Below are 16,331 nucleotides of genomic sequence, written 5' to 3'. Positions count from 1 at the left end.
CATGCTGGGGACAGGGGATGTGGGACAGGGCATGTGTCACATGCTGGGACACGGGACAGCAAATGTGTCACATACTGGGGATGTGTTACACACCGGGGACAAGGGACATGGAACATCTCATACATGGAGAAGACTCCACACAAACTGGGGGGAAAAGGGATGGGGAGAGAAAAAAAGGTAGAAAATATGGGAAGGAAAAAGGTGGGAAACGTGAGGGGAAAAAAGGCGGGAAACGTGAGAGGAAAAAAGGCGGGAAACGTGAGGGGAAAAAAGGCGGGAAACACGAGGGGAAAAAAGGCGGGAAACACGAGGGGAAAAAAGGTGGGAAATGTGAAGGGAATACAGGCGGGAAAAGGGAGAGCAAAAATGGCAGGAAAAGGGAGTAGAGAAAAGGATAGGAAATGTGAGGACAAAAGGGCAGGAAAAGGAAGGATGTGAGGATAGGGAAGGCAGTGGGACAGATATGGAGGGGACTCATGAGGCTACAGTGGGGTAGGAGCAGATGGGGGGATTGATGGGAAGGGGATGGGGGAAACTGGGGCAGAGGGATTTGGCAGGGGGCAAAGAGGACTGGGGTGGGTGCAGAAGGAATGGGAGGCAGAAGGAATTGGGGGCAGAGGGACCAGGGAGGGCAAGAGAATATGAGGGGCAGGGAATGGAGGGGGCAGAGGGAGCTGGCGAAGTCAGCAGGAACTGCGGGGGAGAGGGAATTGGGGGATGAGGGAAAGGGAAGACAGAGGGAATTGGGAGGAGGGGGTAGAGGGAATGGGGAGACAGAAGGAATTGAAGGGATGCAGAAGGAATTGAGGGGATGCAGAGGAAATGGGGGCCAGAGAGAATTGGGGTGGGACAGAGCGAGTCATGGGGGATGCAGAGGGAACTGGGATGGGCACACAGGAGGTCATGGGGTCCCCTCACCGGGGCTGCGCAGGATGGCCGAGAGCGCCGAGGTGCTGGAGTGGCCGAAGAGCCGCTCGTGCATGAGCTGCCGCTGCCGCGCCTCCTGCTCGCGCCGCAAGGCCTGCGCCTCGGCCGCGATGTCCGGCGGCATCACCGCCAGCACCGAGTCCTCCATGTCCTCCAGCACTGAGCGCCGCAGCTCTGACGGCAGCGTCTGGATGAACGTCACCGGGTCCATCGGCGCGTCCGAGCCTGTGGCCTGCGCCAGCTCCCGCCGCTGCTGCTCCGCCCGCTGCTGCGCCAGCACCTGAGGGGAGACGAGAGGGTGGGACGTGCCCGGGGGATACAGCCATGGGGGGATACACCCCTGTGGGGGACACAGCCATGGGGGGGACACACCCCCTTTTGGACAAGCCCTACCCCCCACAAACACATCCCCCACCCCACATGGGAAGCCCCCCACCCTGGAATCCCATCCATAGAGGTCCCATCCCCCCACATTTAGCTCCACCCCCACATAAGCCCCACCCCAACACCTGTCACATCCCTGTGGCCCCACTCTCCGGTCAAGTTCCACCTTACCACACCCACCCAAACTCCACCCACCGACCACACCCCTCCTTTAGCCCCACCCCTCAGACCACACCCAACCAAACTCCACCCACTGACCACACCCCTCCTTTAGCCCCACCTGCTGACCACACCCTCCTTTAGCCCCACCCACTGACCACACCCTCATTTAGCCCCACCTACCTCCTCCTGGATGGCCGGGGGCAGCGCCGCCAGGAACTCGGGGCTGACCTCAGTCAGGCCAGGATTGGCCACCACGGGCGGGGCGGGGCTGGCGCTGGGCGGGGCCCGGGCAGGGGGGCGGATCCCCAGCTGGTTCTGCAGCACCTCCCGCCGGATGTCATCGGGAAGGGCCGCCAGGAATGAGGGGTCCACGCCCTCTGGCAGGTTGATCCCTGTGGGGACACACACACATGTTGGCGACACCCCTGGGACCGCCCCAGGGACACCCCAAACCACCAGGAATGAGGAGTCCACGCCGCCGGGGAGACTGATCGCTGTGTGAGGGGGACATACTGGGGACACCCCTGGGGTCCCCAAGGGACACTGATCAGGAGGGTGACAAGGAGGGGACAGGGGATACCAGGTGGGATGAGGAGAGAACAGGGAAGGTTGGTGGGGCGGTCAGGGGGTGCCACTGACCAGCCAGGAGGGGGTACAGGGAGGAACAGGACCACGATGGAGGGTGGGACAAGATGGGGACAGGTGGGCACAGGGGGGGTCAGGGGGTACCACTGACCGGCCAGCGGATCCTCCTCCTCGCTGCTGGTGGACGGCAGCGGCTCCTCCAGGATCCCCCGCGAGTCGGCCCCCGAAATGGCCCCGGCAGAGTCCCGGGTGGACGAGCTCTCCGAGGATGAGGCAGGAGGGGAACTGGGGGGGGTCACAGAGAGGGGATGATGTCAGTGGTGGGGAGGGGGGCACCCCCAAAGCCCTGACCCCCTCCATTTCCCACTGACAGGGAGAGTTCTTACCTATCGTCAGGTGGCTGAGCAGCATCGGGAGTGGCGGGTGGGGCTCCCTGGGGGGTCCCAGGTGGGTTTTGGGGGGCTGTGGGAGGAGGGGGAGCCCCACCCGACTCTTCTAAGGTACAGGAGGCCAAGCTTGAGGTGTCCATGGGGGACCCCTCCAGTTGGCTGCTCACGGCCGTCAGCGCGTCCGAGTCCTCGGCCCGCTCTGGGGACAGCGACGCTGGGAGGGGGAAACACACAGACATGGAGCCCCCCGGGTTCAGTGAGACACCACCAGACGCGGGGAGGCCTCCCTGGGCTAAGAAACCCCTAAAAATGACAGGATCCCCCAAAAATCCCAAGCACTTACTGATGGTGGGGGCGGGCGACAGCTCCATCTGAGTGGCCTCGGCGTCTTGGGGGGGTCGTCCTGGCCCCCCCTCTTCGTGCTCGGGGGGTTGTGGGGGGCGAGTGGGAATTTGGGGGGCTCCTGGGGGAGGGTCTGGGGGGGTCGGTGTCGGTTCCAGCATCACCAGGGTCCGGTGGGGACCAGGAGGGGGGGTCTCTCCCGTCGTCCCGCTGTGTTCTGGGATGGGGGATGGGGAGGATACACGCAGAGATCAACTTTGGGGGGGGCCCCCGAATGAGAGAGCCCCCCCAAACCCACACCCTTTGCCCATTTTTGGGGAATCCCAGGCATTTGGCTGCACCCTAAGACAAAGGGGGGGCACCAGGGAGTTTGGGGGGTCCCTGCCACACCCCCATAATTACATCCCCCCTGAGCCACACCACATCCCTCCAAATGCCCTAAGCCCACCCCCAGAACCTCTTAAACTCCCCAAGAACCCCCTTAAACCCTCCCTAAAAAACTCCATTCCCCAAAACCCCCACAACCACCCCAAAACCCCCCTAAAAGCCCAATTGCCCTAAAACCCCTCAACCACTCCAAAACCCCCTAACGCTCCCAATCCCCTAAACCCCCCTTACAAATCCCCTTAACCCTCCCCAAAAACCCCCTTGCCCATTTTACCCCACCACACGCGTTCCACCCAACCCTAAGCCCACCCCTCTCGATCCATCTCTAACCAGCCCCCGACGTTCTGAGGGTGGAGGGCTGCTGCAGCCCCTCCCCCGGTGCTAGCCCCTCCCCTGGTGCTGCAGCCCCTGGGACCCTCTCCCGGGACCCCCGGGACCCCCGGCTGCGCGGCGCCGCCCCGCGAGGAAGACAGTAGAATGTATAGTTATCTCCGAGACGGGGGTGTGACCCTCCAACTATACAATCTACTACCTCAGCCCGCGGGGCGCCAGCTCCAGGGGCACATGGGGGGGCTTTGGGGGTGTCCGGGCATGACGGGGTCTGGGGGAGACCCCCGGGGGAGGGGGAGGAAGGGAGGGGGGTTTACCTGGGGGGGTGACATCGGCCGAGGCGGTGCCGGCCTTGGACGCCGCGTCCTGCGGGAGAGGGGACGGTGATGGTGGTGGGGGGTGAAAAGGAACCCCTCCCCCACCCCTCCGGGATTTTGGGGGGTTTGGGGGTCCCTTACCTGGGCGTCGGGCCCCTCCTTGTCCTCAGGGCCCCTCTCGGCCCCCTTGGCCTCTTCCTCGGCCGCCTGGCGCCGGCGCTTCTCCCGCCGCTCGTCCAGCTCCTCGTCCCGCAGGGCCTCGAGCCGCGCCAGGATCGGCACCTTCACCACTGCGGGGGGCACAGGGTGGGGACAGAGAGCTTAGGGTCACCCAGGGTGGCTCAGGGGAGCCCCAGGATGGGAACCTTCACCACTGAGGGTGGATTTAGGGGGTCCAGGAGGGTTGAGGGACCCCCAGGATTGGCACCTTCATCACTGGGGGGGACAGAAGGGATCAGGAGGCTTGGGGGCCTGGGTTTGGGGGTCTCACACAACATGCAGTCGTGCTGGGAGGGATGATCGTGGTTTGGGGGTGGCTTGGGGATGTGTTTGGGGATCCCTGGGGGTCTCACCAGACACGCAGTCGTGCATGCTCTCGGCGTCCAGGACCTTGCACTCTTCGGTCCAGCGGGTCAGGGCCGTGGGGATGCTGGACAGGGTTCCTGGTGGGGGAGGAACAGGGTGAGCCCCCTGGCTCAGCAGGACATGCAGCCCCCAGTAAAGCCACCGCCCAGCTGGTCTCACTCACCTCAGCCAGGGCTTCTTCCTCCCTCCAGGCCCCTCTCCTCCTCCTCCTCCTCCCTACAACACATCCCATCCTCTCCACCCCACAGCCCATTGGCCACTGTCTATGTGTGCCTGTTTGGGTGGGGGGTGTCCCTGCAGTGTCTCCACCATGTCCCTCCATGTCCCTGTGTCCCCCCGCTGTTCCTGTCCCCCACTCACCTGCCTGGCTGCTGGCACTGCCCTGCCCATGTCCCTGTCCCAGGGTGTCCCTGCCATGTCCCTGTCCCCCCTTGCTCCCCCCGTGCCCCTGTCCCCCACTCGCCTGCCTGGCTGCCGGCGCTGCCCTGCTCGTGGAAGAAGTCGTCGAGCAGCTCGTCGTCGGAGCGGGCGATGATGTGAACATCCTCGTTGCCCACGAGCAGCCGGGCCCGGCCCCGGCTCTGCAGGGGGAGGCTGCTGCTCAGCTGCAGGATGTCTGTGGTCGTTGAGGGGCCCAACAGCCCGGGGGACACACAGAGGGGGTTATTGGGGTGTTGGGGGTGTGTCAGATCCCCGGGAGGGGCTGTGGGACCCTCGGCTGCTGCTCAGCTGCAGGATGTCTGCAGCCACTGAGGGGCCCAACAGCCTGAGGGAGACCCAAGGGGGGTTATCAGGGTTATGGGAGGCTCAGGGGGTGTCAGACCCCGGGGGGAGTTCAAGTTTGTTCCTGGGGGTCTGCACTCACCCCTGCAGGATGGGGGGTGGGTGGTTTGGGAGGGGGATGGAGGTTGGGGGCTTCTGGAGTGAGGGAGTGGGGGGGTTCAGTCTGTCCTGGGGGGTATTTGGAGGTCCACACTCACCACTGCAGGATGAGGGGGGGCTGGGATGGGGGTTGGGAGTTCAAGTTATTCTGGAGGGTGTTTGGGGGATCCCAAGGGTGTTCAGGTTGTTTCTGGGGTTCCCACTCACCACTGCAGAAGAGGGGGGATTGGGGGTTCAGGCTGTTTCTGGGGGGTGTCTGGGGATCCCAGGGGAGTTCAGGCTGTTTCCAAGGGGTGTTTGGGGATCCAAGGGGGGGTTCAGGCTGTTCTGGGGGGTGTCTGGGGATCCCAGGGGAGTTCGGGCTGTTTCCAGGGGGTGTCTGGGGATCCCAGGGGAGTTCAGGTTGTTCTGGGGGGTGTCTGGGGATCTTGGGGAGGTTCAGGCTGTTTCTGGGGGTCCCACTCACCGCTGCAGGATGAGGGGGGGGTTGGGCTGCCGAGCCCCCGGGTAGTGTACGTGGATGGTGTGGCCGGCGTTGGCCGTGAGCTGCCGCAGTGTCCGCTGGCTCCGGCCCAGCCCCTGGGCCAGGCGGGTGCCCCCCGCGCCGCCCCCCAGCCCCAGCCCCCCGTGCTCCGCGTGCCGCACCAGCAGCGGGTGGCTGGCCGGGATATTCCCAGGGGATGGGGGGATGTCGGCTGGAAAAGGGGGAAAACGGGGAGTTGGGGGGGAGGCAAATCTATCCTGAGCCCCTCAACAAGGATGTGGCCCCCCAGGACCCCCATGTCCCTCCCAGACCTACCTGCAGGCCCCCCCAACTGCCTCTGTGATCCCTCCAGCCTCCCCAAACCGTTGCTGTGGCCCCCTCAAACCCACATGGACTCTCATGTTCCTCCCCATACCCCCATGGCCCCTCCCAAACTGCCACTGTGGCCCCCACAAACCTCTGCTGTGGACTCCCCAAACCACCCCCATGATCCCCTCCAATCCCTGTCCGCCCCCAAACCACCACCATGATCCCCCCAACCCAGCCCTGTGGCCCCCTAAACCGTTGCTGTGTCCCCCCCCCCCAGACCCTCAATTTCCAAACTGCTGCTGTGGCCCCCCCAGCCCCCCAGGGCCGTACTGGGGCTGGAGAACATGTTGTCGAACTCGATGATCAGGTCGTCGTCGCGGTCGAAGCGCTCGAAGCGCACGAGGGGCGACGCGTTCATGTCGGGATAGTCCTCGTCCAGCTCCATCTCCGAGCCATCGTCATCATCCTCCTCTTCCTCCCCCTCCTCGCCCTCCTCATCGTCCTGGGGGGGAGGGAGGAGGGTCAGCAGGGACCTTCAAACCAGGAATGGGGCACCCTGACCCAAAACAGGGGCACCCCAACCCAGAAGGGGGAAACTTTGCCCCAAAATAACAACCCCAGATCCAAAATGGGGGCACCCCAACCCTAAATGTCCCCTCCAACTCTGAAACATCAACTGACCCCAAGTAACTGACACACCCTGACCCAAAAGACAAGTACAATAGGAACCCAGGTGTGAGGGGGTGTCCCAGGTGTCCCTGTCCCACCTGATCATCCTCATCCTCTTCCTCCTCCTCCTCTTCCTCATCCTGGCTGTCATCCTCATCCTCATTGCTGCCACTGCTGTCCTCCTCCTGTGTGTGCTCCTCCTCATCCTCGGGGTCCAGGATGTTCATGGAGTCTTTGGGAGGGGGCAGAGGGGGGTGGGTCACACCCTGGCACCTCATAAACCCCCCCAGAACCCCCAAATTCAGGGAGGGGGGCCCACCTTCCCGGTTGGCCTGGAGGGTGGAAGCCTGGCTGAGGTTGGAGGGAGCCTCGTCCATCAGAACGTCCTCCTGTGACTCATCCTCTCCTGAGCGACTCACTAGGGGGGGTCACACCATCAGGGTGGTCCCCTGACATTTGAGGGGCTCCCTGGTGCCCAGAACACCCCAGTCTGGGGGGCAGGGGGTCCCTCACCGATGATGGTGCTGTTCCCGTCGGCGCCATCCCGCTCCAGCAGCTCGTCAATGAGATCCTCCAGCTCATTCTCCACCTTTGGGGGGCACACGGGAGGTGTGGGAGGTGCTGGGGGTGTTGGGGGTACAGGGGGGTTTGGGGAGGTCCTGACCTGCATCTCCTGGGTGCTGAGCCCCTCAGGCTGCCCAGTCAGGACCACTGTGTCCCCCTCAGCCTCTCCGTCCATGTCCCCATCGGTCGCCTCTGCCTGCGCCGCCTCCACGTCCTCCTCGGGGGGCTCGGGGTCCCCGGGGTCCCCTGGGGGGGCACAGGGCAGGGGGGTCAGAGGTGGGATCAGGGGGATGGATGGTCATGAGAAGGGTGAGGGTTGATAAAGGAAGGGTAAGAAATGGGGGGGAAATGGGGAATTGGGGGGTACAGGGGAGAGATTAAGGGGGGTACCAGAGATGGGGGGCTGGGGGAGAGATGGGGGCATGAGAGACTTGTGGGGGGCACAAGAGAAAAGGGTGTCACAAAGGAGATGTGGGGGGATATGGGAGAGATGAGGTGATGGGGGGTCACTGGGGAGGGACCTCCAAATTTGGGGGGGGGCCACAAATGATTGGGGGGAGCACAGGGAAGATGGGGAGGACAGGTAGAAAATGGGAAGGGGGACACAAGGGAGATGTGGGGTGACCTGGAGTGCTGGGGGTGACCCGGGGGCCATGGGGTGACACATGGGGGGGCTGTGTGGGGGTACCTCCATCAGGGGGTGCAGCCCCCGCCTCACGAGCCCCCCCGGCGCCCTCGGCCTTGCTCTTGCTGGAGGAGCCCTTGGCCCCGAAGAGGCCGCTGGGCTGGTTCACGATCCGTGACAGCGTCTCCAGGGGCTTCAGCGCCGCGTTCACCGTGTTTGCCATGTTGGGGCTGGGGAGGGGGAACCGGCTGGGACCCTGGCCAAGGGGTGACCCCCCCAGCCCCCAGAGACTACCACAGCTCCCCCAAACCCACCACGGCACCCCTAAAACCCCTGTGGTCCCCAGAGACCACCACAGCTCCCTGGACACCCCTGAGGCTCCCCAAAATCTACCACAGATCCCAAACACCCGAATATCTGCCCAAGGGTCCCCACAGACCCTCAAGAGTCACCCTGACCCCTAAAACCCCTTTAAGACCCATCAAATCCCCTTTAAGGTGCCCCAAAACTCCTCAAGACCCACCGTGATCTCTCAATACCTTTCCCAAGACATCCTGCGATCCCTCAGGACCCTCCAAAATCCTTTAAAGACCCACAACAACCCCATCAAGACCTACCACAACCTCTCAAGAACCCCAAAACCCCTTTAAGACACCCCGAAAACCCCTCAAGACCCACCACGATCTCTCAAGACCTTTCCCAAGACACTGTAGCCCTCAAGACCCCCTCCAAGACCCCGTCAAAGCCCCCCAGCGTGCTGGGGGTCCCACCTGGACAGGTCGAGGCTGTGGGGCACCCGGGCCAGGTCGTTGACCAGCCCCTTCTTGAGGAAGAGCCGGATGATGTTGTTCATGCCGTTGTGGGGTGGCTTGGCTGCGCTGCTGTAGAAGCTCGAGGTGGACGGGCACGACTCCATGATGGTGCTGATGATGCACATGACGGCCTGGAGCCTGCGGGGACACGGGGACAGGGGTCACGTCACGGGGAGGACACAGGGTCACACCGTGGGGACATGGAGTCACATTGTGGGGGGTCTTCAAAGGTGCCACTGTCCTCATGGTCTTCCTGAGGTGTCCCCATATTGTGCCCACGATGTCCCTGTGCTGTCCCTGCAGTGTCCCCGTGGTGTTCCTGGGGTTTCCCCAGGGTGTCCCTGCACTGTCATCCCTGTGCTGTCCCCTTGCTGTCCCCAGAGTGTCCCTGAAGTGTCTCATGTTGTCCCCAAGTTGTCCCCTTGCTGTTCCCATACTGTCCCCTCAGTGTCCCCCTGCTGTCCCTGTGCTCTCCCGTGACTGTTCATATGCTGTCCCCAGGGTGTCCCTCCACTGTCCCTACGCTGTCCCCATGTTGTCCCCTCCCCGTCCCCCCCATACCTGGCGTGTTTCTCGGTGCTCTCGGCCATGGCCAGGGCCCGGCCCAGGGCGGCCTTCACCTCATTGACCAGTGCCACCTGGGCATCAGTGCCACTGCCCGCGGCCGCCAGGCTGGCCAGGAACAGCCGCGCCAGGGCCGGCGTGTCCTTGTCCTCCGCATTCTGCTGGTGCGGCAGCAGGTGGTCCAGCACGAAGGCCAGGACACTGCAGTCCTGTGGGGACAAGAGGGACACAGGGGTCACAGGGAGACTGGGTGTGGGGGGACAGCACCCCCCACTGGGGGTGGGGAGGGGGAAATGGTGTCCCAACTGCAGCTGCAGTTGATGATGTCCATGTAGGGTGGCCCCACAGGTGACCCCCGACCCTTGGGGTGACTCCCCCAGCCCTGAGCCCCCTCACCTCCTTGATGAGCTCGGACTGCCCCACGCTGTAGCTGTAGTTGGCAATCAGGGCAGCGATGCCCACGTAGGACCTCACCAGCTCCGCCAGCAGCCGCAGGATGGTTGAGGTCGGCATGAGGGGCTTCGAGCCCCGCGCCCGCCCCCGCTCCTCGCGCTCCCCTTCCTTCTCCTTCCGGCCCTCCCGGCCCTCCTCGGGGCTGGACGCTGGGGGGGCAAGGGGGGCAGCGTTAGAGGGGTCAGGGGGGCACAGGGGAAAAAGGAGGCACTGTTGGGTGGGTGTAAGGGAGCATATGGGGCATAGTTGGGGGCATCATTGGGAGTGGGGAGGGCAGGAGGGGATGGTGAAAGTCTCAATATGGAGTAGATGTTAAGGGGCTCAGGGACGGGATACTGGGGGGCTCAGGGATGTGGAGGGGATGTCGGGGGGCTCAGGGACATGGAGCAGATGTTGGGGTCTCAGGGATGTTGGGGGTGACATTGGAGGGCTCAGGGATGGGATACTGGGGGTTCAGGGATGTGAAGGGGACATTGTGGGGGGGCTCAGGGATGTGGGGGGATCACCAGTACCTTCCCCCTGGGGGGTTCCTGATGGGGGGGTCTCTGCAGCAGCTCCGTCAGCACCGAACACCTGGGTCTGGAGTAAAATAGGGGGTCCTTAGAGCTTCTCCCAAGCCCTCAGACCCCCCCAAACTGCCACACATCCCAAATCCACTCCCAGCCCCCCTCAAATCGCTCCTCAGCCCCCCACCCTGATTTCCTCCCAGCCCCCTCAGCCCCCACAAACCAACCCTCAGATCTCCTCCCAGTCCCCCAAATCCCCCCCAGCACCCCCAAACCTCCCCCAGCCCCTCCTAATCCCCCTCAGCACCCCCAAACACCCACCCAGCCATCCAGATTCCCCCCCAGCACCCCCAAAGTGCCCGTCAAGCCCCCCAAGCCCCCCCATGCCCCGTACATTGATGTTGAAGCCGGCGGGAGGGTCGAAGTCGCCGGGGGGGCGGGTGAGGCTCCGGTACTGCTGGTACATGTCGTCCCCAATGTCCGACAGCAGCTGGCTCACCTCGCTGGGGGCTGCGTTCTTGGGGTCCCCCTTGTCACCTGGAGAGGTACAGGGTGCGTGTGAGAGGATCCCCCCACCCCAAAGGGCCTGGGGGGGGCACCTGAGGAGCCGTGTCCCAGTGGGGGACCCCCCGTTGTAGAGACTGTGGGGTGTCCACTGTCAAGGACACCCCAATTATCCTCTATGTGGGCCCCTGCTGTCAGGGACAGCCCCCAAACCTCCCTGGGGGTCCCTGTCTCCCCTCCTGGGGTGCCCCCAGCCCCCTGACCCCCATACCCTCGTCAGGGGCGTGGTAGGCTGCCAGGGCGTTGAGCATGTCATAGATGACGTCCCGGATGGGCTCCGGGATGGGGGGCAGGGCCGAGGCCTTGGCCGGCGTCGTCTTCACCAACTGCACCGCGTTGGGGCCTTTGATCCGCAGGTTCTCGAACTCGTCGTCAGAGGCTGCAAAACAGGGAAGGAGAAAGAGGGGTCAGGGGGCTGGGGGGGGCTCCCTGGGAACGGGGGGGACATGCAGGGGGTCAGGTTGTGCAGGGGTGGTGTGGGCTGGAGCTGCAGGGGCTTGGGGGACTCCTGTGTTGGGGGCAAGGATGGGAAGGGAACCTGTTCTGGGGGAAAAGGCACTCCTGAGACCCTGTTTTGAGGGTAAAGAGACCCCTGGGACCCTTGTTTTGGGGGTAAAGGGACCCCTGGGACCCTCATTTCTGACCCATAGACACTCCTGGAACCCCATTTTGCAGCCACAACCACACCCCCAGGAGCCCATTATGGGTACCAGGGACCTCCCAGAGACCCCCGAAGCCTCTCATTGGTTCCAGACTCCCATGGGGCCAGTAGGACAACAGGGATACAGCCCAACCCCAATCCCAGACCCCACCAAAGCCCCTCACCAGTTCTGGACCCCCATGGGGCCAGTACGGTGATGTGGATGCAGCCCCCCCAGTGTCCCAGTGACCCCCTCAAAGCCTCCCCAGCCCCTCACCAGTTCCAGACCCCCGTGGGGCCGGCAGGGCGATGCGGATGCAGCCCGTGGCCACCTCGGTGAAGACGTGGGGGCTGCGGCAGGCGGCCGGGCCCAGCACCCGCAGGATGTAATTCACCTCGCGGGACCCCAGGCTGCCCGAGACCACCCCCGACGTGGTGCTGCCCGCCCCGCTCGTGGCTGCTGAACGCACCACCTGGGGGAGAGAAGGGACATTGAAGGGGCACAGGGGACGTGCGGGGGGACACATGCTGCCTGTCCCACTTGTGGCTGTGGAACGGACCGCCTGGGGGCAGGGGACATGGTGGGGACAGGGGACATTGACTGAGAGGAGACAGGAGACATCAGAGAAGGGGACAGGGGACATTGGGGGAGGGCACAAGGGGTGGACAGGGAACATGGGGCAGGACACACACATGCTGCCAGCCCCACTCCCTCGCCCTCAGCCCCAGTTTCCTATTCCCCTCACCCCCTCCCCCCTCCCTGACCCTCCAACTCCCTCTCCCTCCTCCCCAGCCCCCAGCTTCCCTCTCCTTCCTCCCCAGTCCCCCAATTCCCTTCTCCTCCTCCCCAGCCCCCCAGCTTCCCTCTCCTTCCTCCCCTCCAACTCCCCCAACTCCCTCTCCTCCTCCCCAGTGCCAACTCCTCTCCTTCCTCCCCAGTGCCAACTCCCCTCTCCCTCCTCCCCAGCCCCCAACTCCCCTTCTCCCTCCTCCCCAGCCCCCCCAGCCCCCCACCTTCTCCATGGTGTGCCGCAGGGTGCAGGGGTCCTCGATGATGTGCCTGAAGAGCAGCGTGACGAGGGGGGTGAAGCCGGTGAAGCCGGAGCTCTGGGTGAGGGCGAGGATGGTGCGGGTGGAGCGCAGCTCGGCGAAGAGCAGGGCGTGCTTGTGCTGCCGCGTCAGCCGCAGGCACAGGCGCAGTGTGGCGTGCAGCGTGTCGGGGTCCACGGGCACCCCCAACATGCTCACACAGGCCCTGAGCACGGCGGGCACCGCCTCCTCCGCCAGCCCCCGCACGGGGGGCTCGGCCCCCAGCCCTGCATTGGGGTCCTCGGGGCATGGCGAGGGGGCGGCGGTGGGAGGGGGAGAGGGGCAGGAGGAGGAGGAGGAAGGGGGCTGTGGTGGAGGAGGTGGTGGAGGTGGTGGGGGGCGGTGGGGGCTCGTCGTCCGGCGGAGGGTCTGTGGCTGTGGGAACAGGGGGACATGTGGTCAGCACAATACACGGTGGGGTCTGATCCCCCACCCCAGGGTCTCTTGGACCCTTCTGAGTCCTCTCAGACACTTCCACGGTCTCTTAGAACCCACCATGACCTCTATACGACCCCCCCAAATGACCCCCCATGACCTTCCCCTCCTGACCCTCTCTGACTCCCACAGTAACCTTGCTGGCCCTCCCCACCATAATGTCTGACCCCCCTCCGCATGGCCCCCCATGACCTCTGGCAGCCCCCCAAATGGCTTCTCTGACCCCACTCTCAGGAACCCCCATAACTTCTTGTCCACCCTTTGTGACTTTTCTGACCACTCATGGCATCCATGCCCCCCCATGGCCCCTCAGACCCCCTCCCATGGTCCCTCTTTCACATCCCCATAACCTCTTGCCCACCCCCAGGGTCTCTCTGACCACCCCATGGCCTCTCAGATCCCCCCATAACCCCCCAATGCCATAACTCCCACAACCCTTCCACGTACCAGGGGTCTCGTCCTTGCCCCTCCCCTCGGGGTCCTCGCTCCCTCCCTCCCCGTCCCGGCCCTTCCCGGCGCGGGGGGGTCGGAGCAGCGTCAGCATCACCGGCCGCCGGTTCCCCGTCTCCTCGTTCACCTGGGGGGACACAGGGGGTCACACTGGGGGGTGACACATGGGGGGGGACAGCTGAGGGTGTCTCCTCTGCCATGGGGGGGATGACAGGGAGGGGGGGTGTCCCCTGCCGTGAGTGACAACTGGGGGTCTCCCCTGCCATGGGGGGACACACACATGCAATGCAGTGACAACCAGGACTGTCCCCCCACCATGATGTAAAAGCAGAGGGTGGGAGTGTGTCCCCCAAATGGGATGACACCAAGGGGACGTCCCTATGCCCTGGGGGTCTGTCCCCTGCTCAGTACCTGCACCACAGTGGTGAACTGGGTGGTACAGGGCTCTGTCCCTGTGTGTACCCTGCCCTGGGAATCTGTCCCTCTATGTCCCTGTGCCCTCACCTGCACCGTGGTGGTGAACTGGACGGTGCAGGGCTGTGTCCCTCTGTGTCCCCTGCCCTGGGGGTCTGTCCCTGTGCCCTCACCTGCACCGTGGTGGTGAACTGGGCGGTGCAGGGCTGTGTCCCTCTGTGTCCCCTGCCCTGGGGGTCTGTCCCTGTGTGTCCCCTGCCCTGGGGGTCTGTCCCTGTGCCCTCACCTGCACCATGGTGGTGAACTGGACGGTGTAGCGGCGCCGCCCGGCCGTGAACCTCACGCTGGGCTCGCCGGCCCTCCAGGCCGCGTCGATGGTGCTGTTGTTGCTGGCGCTGTAGCTGCACCAGCGCCCCGAGCGGTCGTCGAACCAGCGCCAGTTGTTCCCCGTCGCCTGCAGGTACTGGGGGAAGGAGGGGCACACACAGGGAGGGGGTTCAATGACCTGGACTCCCCTGGCGTCCCCCACAAACCCTCCTGGAGGGTCACTGGGGTGCTGTGTCAGGATGTGGTGGTGTGGGAGTAATCTGACTGTCACTGTGGGACCCTCCGTGTGTCACCTTGGGAGTTCCCTCAGGACCCCAAGTCCCCTCCCCTCAAGTCACACCAAGACCTGGTGTGACCACCCCCCCAGACCCCTCACATGTCACCCCAGACCCCATGTTTTTCACCAGAACCCCTTGTGTGTCCCCAAGACCTGGTGTCACCCCCATCCCAAGGACCTTTTGTGGGTCCTCACAACCCCCCATGCACCCCAGGACCCCATTTCCCCACCCCAGGACCCCATTTCCCCACCCCAGGGCCTCGTGTGTCCCCCCAGGACTCCACATCTCACCCTAAGACTTGCTGTGACCTCCTCCCACCCTAAGGATCCTGTGTCCCCCACAACACCCCATGCACCCTCAGGACCGCCCTATTCCATCCCAGGACCCCCTGTATCCCACCCAGGTTGCCCCATCCCCATCCCAGACCCCCCACCCATGCATCCCCCAAAGCCCTCCCACCTCCTCCCTCAGGAACACCCAATCCCACCCCAGCTCCTCTGATCTTCCTCCACCAATCCCTATCTTCCCAATCCCACCCCAGCCCCTCTGATCTTCCTCCACCAATCCCTATCTCCCCATTCCCATCCCAGACTCACTGTGTGCCGCCAGAAGCCCCCCAGGATCCCTCCCTGACCCCCAGACCCTCCCAGGAGCCCCCTCAGAACCCCCACCTTGTTCATCTGCGCCCGGCGCTTGGAGGACACAGCCGTTTTCTCGTAGAAGTCAATCAACAGCAGCACAGGGGTGATCCACCTTTTTTGGGGGGGAAAACAGTCACCAGAACATCCAGGGGGGCTTGGGAGGCACAGGGTGGGTGGGGGAAGGGACCTCCTTACTTGGGGGTCTGCACTTCCTTGTGCTCCTTGGCAGCCTGAAGGCAGGGCTGGACCACCTCAAGTAGCTTGATGAGCACGTCCAGGACACAGCTGGACTCCACCACCCGGGCACAGGGCAGCTTCAGCTCCTGTGGGCACCCCAAAAACCTTCAACACCCCAAAATACCCCCAAAGCCCCGAAAAAACTCCACCAACCCACCCCCCAAACCAGCACATGGTTGGACTTCACCACCCAGGCACAGGGCAGCTTCAGCTCCTGGGGGCACTCCAAAAACCTCTAACACGCCAAAAACCCCCCAAACACCTAAACATCTACAAAAAAACCCCCAAACATCCCCCAAACACTCCCCAAACCAGCACACAGCTGGACTCCACCACGCTAGCACAGGGAAGTTTCATCTCCTATGGAGGTCAGGGGCACCCCAAACCCCCCCCCCTAAACACCTCCTAAAAAAATTCAGACACCCACCAAAACCACCAAACACCTCCCAAAATACCCTCCAAACCAACGCACTTTGTTTCAAACAGCCAGATTTTTGGAAAACTAAGGGTGTTCTGACAACACTCCAAGTGTTTTATGACAGACATGGGGACCAACCACATCCGGGGTACCCCCCCTCGGTTTTGGGGACTCTCTTGGATTCTGGGGACTCCCCTGGGGTTTTGGGGTTCCCCCCTCACCTCGAAGAGCAGGGTGAGCAGCAGGATGCGCGTGGCCAGGTTGGAGGCCTGGGGTAACGTGGCCATTTGGCTGATCCACTCCGAGACCGTCTTGGTGTCGCTGGTGGTGAGTGGCACGGCCGCCTTGATGAGAACATCGGCTGCCTCCCACACCTGGGGGGGGCAGGGGGGTTAGGGGGGCTTCAGGGGGTCTAGGGGAGTTCCACACTTGCTGCACCACCTGCTTTAGCACTGAGACCCCTCTAGGCCAGACCACTGTGGTACACGGCCGTCGTGAGCAGGTCGGGGTGGGTCAGGGGATGTCAGGGGTTCTCAGGGGATGGCAGGGGGTTCAGGGGATG

General features: G+C 63.9%; 1 protein-coding gene across 1 annotated transcript in view; it reads right to left on the bottom strand.

The window, feature by feature from the left end:
• HUWE1 (HECT, UBA and WWE domain containing E3 ubiquitin protein ligase 1) overlaps positions 1-16,331 on the bottom strand; it is a 48,412-nt gene that overhangs the window by 12,674 nt on the left and 19,407 nt on the right. Inside the window, 31 exon segments of the mRNA XM_050337312.1 lie at positions 919-1,207; positions 1,654-1,865; positions 2,210-2,343; positions 2,445-2,661; positions 2,791-3,006; positions 3,824-3,872; positions 3,965-4,113; positions 4,396-4,485; positions 4,872-5,022; positions 5,147-5,174; positions 5,757-5,985; positions 6,414-6,585; positions 6,851-6,984; positions 7,072-7,170; positions 7,266-7,341; positions 7,417-7,562; positions 8,005-8,171; positions 8,712-8,891; positions 9,315-9,526; positions 9,714-9,919; positions 10,283-10,349; positions 10,671-10,813; positions 11,052-11,219; positions 11,758-11,953; positions 12,495-12,799; positions 12,801-12,944; positions 13,452-13,581; positions 14,155-14,331; positions 15,145-15,226; positions 15,310-15,437; positions 15,991-16,143. Of these exon segments, the coding sequence (XP_050193269.1) occupies positions 919-1,207; positions 1,654-1,865; positions 2,210-2,343; positions 2,445-2,661; positions 2,791-3,006; positions 3,824-3,872; positions 3,965-4,113; positions 4,396-4,485; positions 4,872-5,022; positions 5,147-5,174; positions 5,757-5,985; positions 6,414-6,585; positions 6,851-6,984; positions 7,072-7,170; positions 7,266-7,341; positions 7,417-7,562; positions 8,005-8,171; positions 8,712-8,891; positions 9,315-9,526; positions 9,714-9,919; positions 10,283-10,349; positions 10,671-10,813; positions 11,052-11,219; positions 11,758-11,953; positions 12,495-12,799; positions 12,801-12,944; positions 13,452-13,581; positions 14,155-14,331; positions 15,145-15,226; positions 15,310-15,437; positions 15,991-16,143 (4,849 nt within the window).

The sequence above is a fragment of the Myiozetetes cayanensis genome, unplaced genomic scaffold (assembly GCF_022539395.1).
Source record: "Myiozetetes cayanensis isolate MyiCay16 unplaced genomic scaffold, myiCay2020 scf61, whole genome shotgun sequence".
Lineage (NCBI taxonomy): Eukaryota > Metazoa > Chordata > Aves > Passeriformes > Tyrannidae > Myiozetetes > Myiozetetes cayanensis.
The sequence above is the reverse complement of the archived record's forward strand: the minus strand, read 5'-3'. Positions and strand labels throughout refer to the sequence as shown.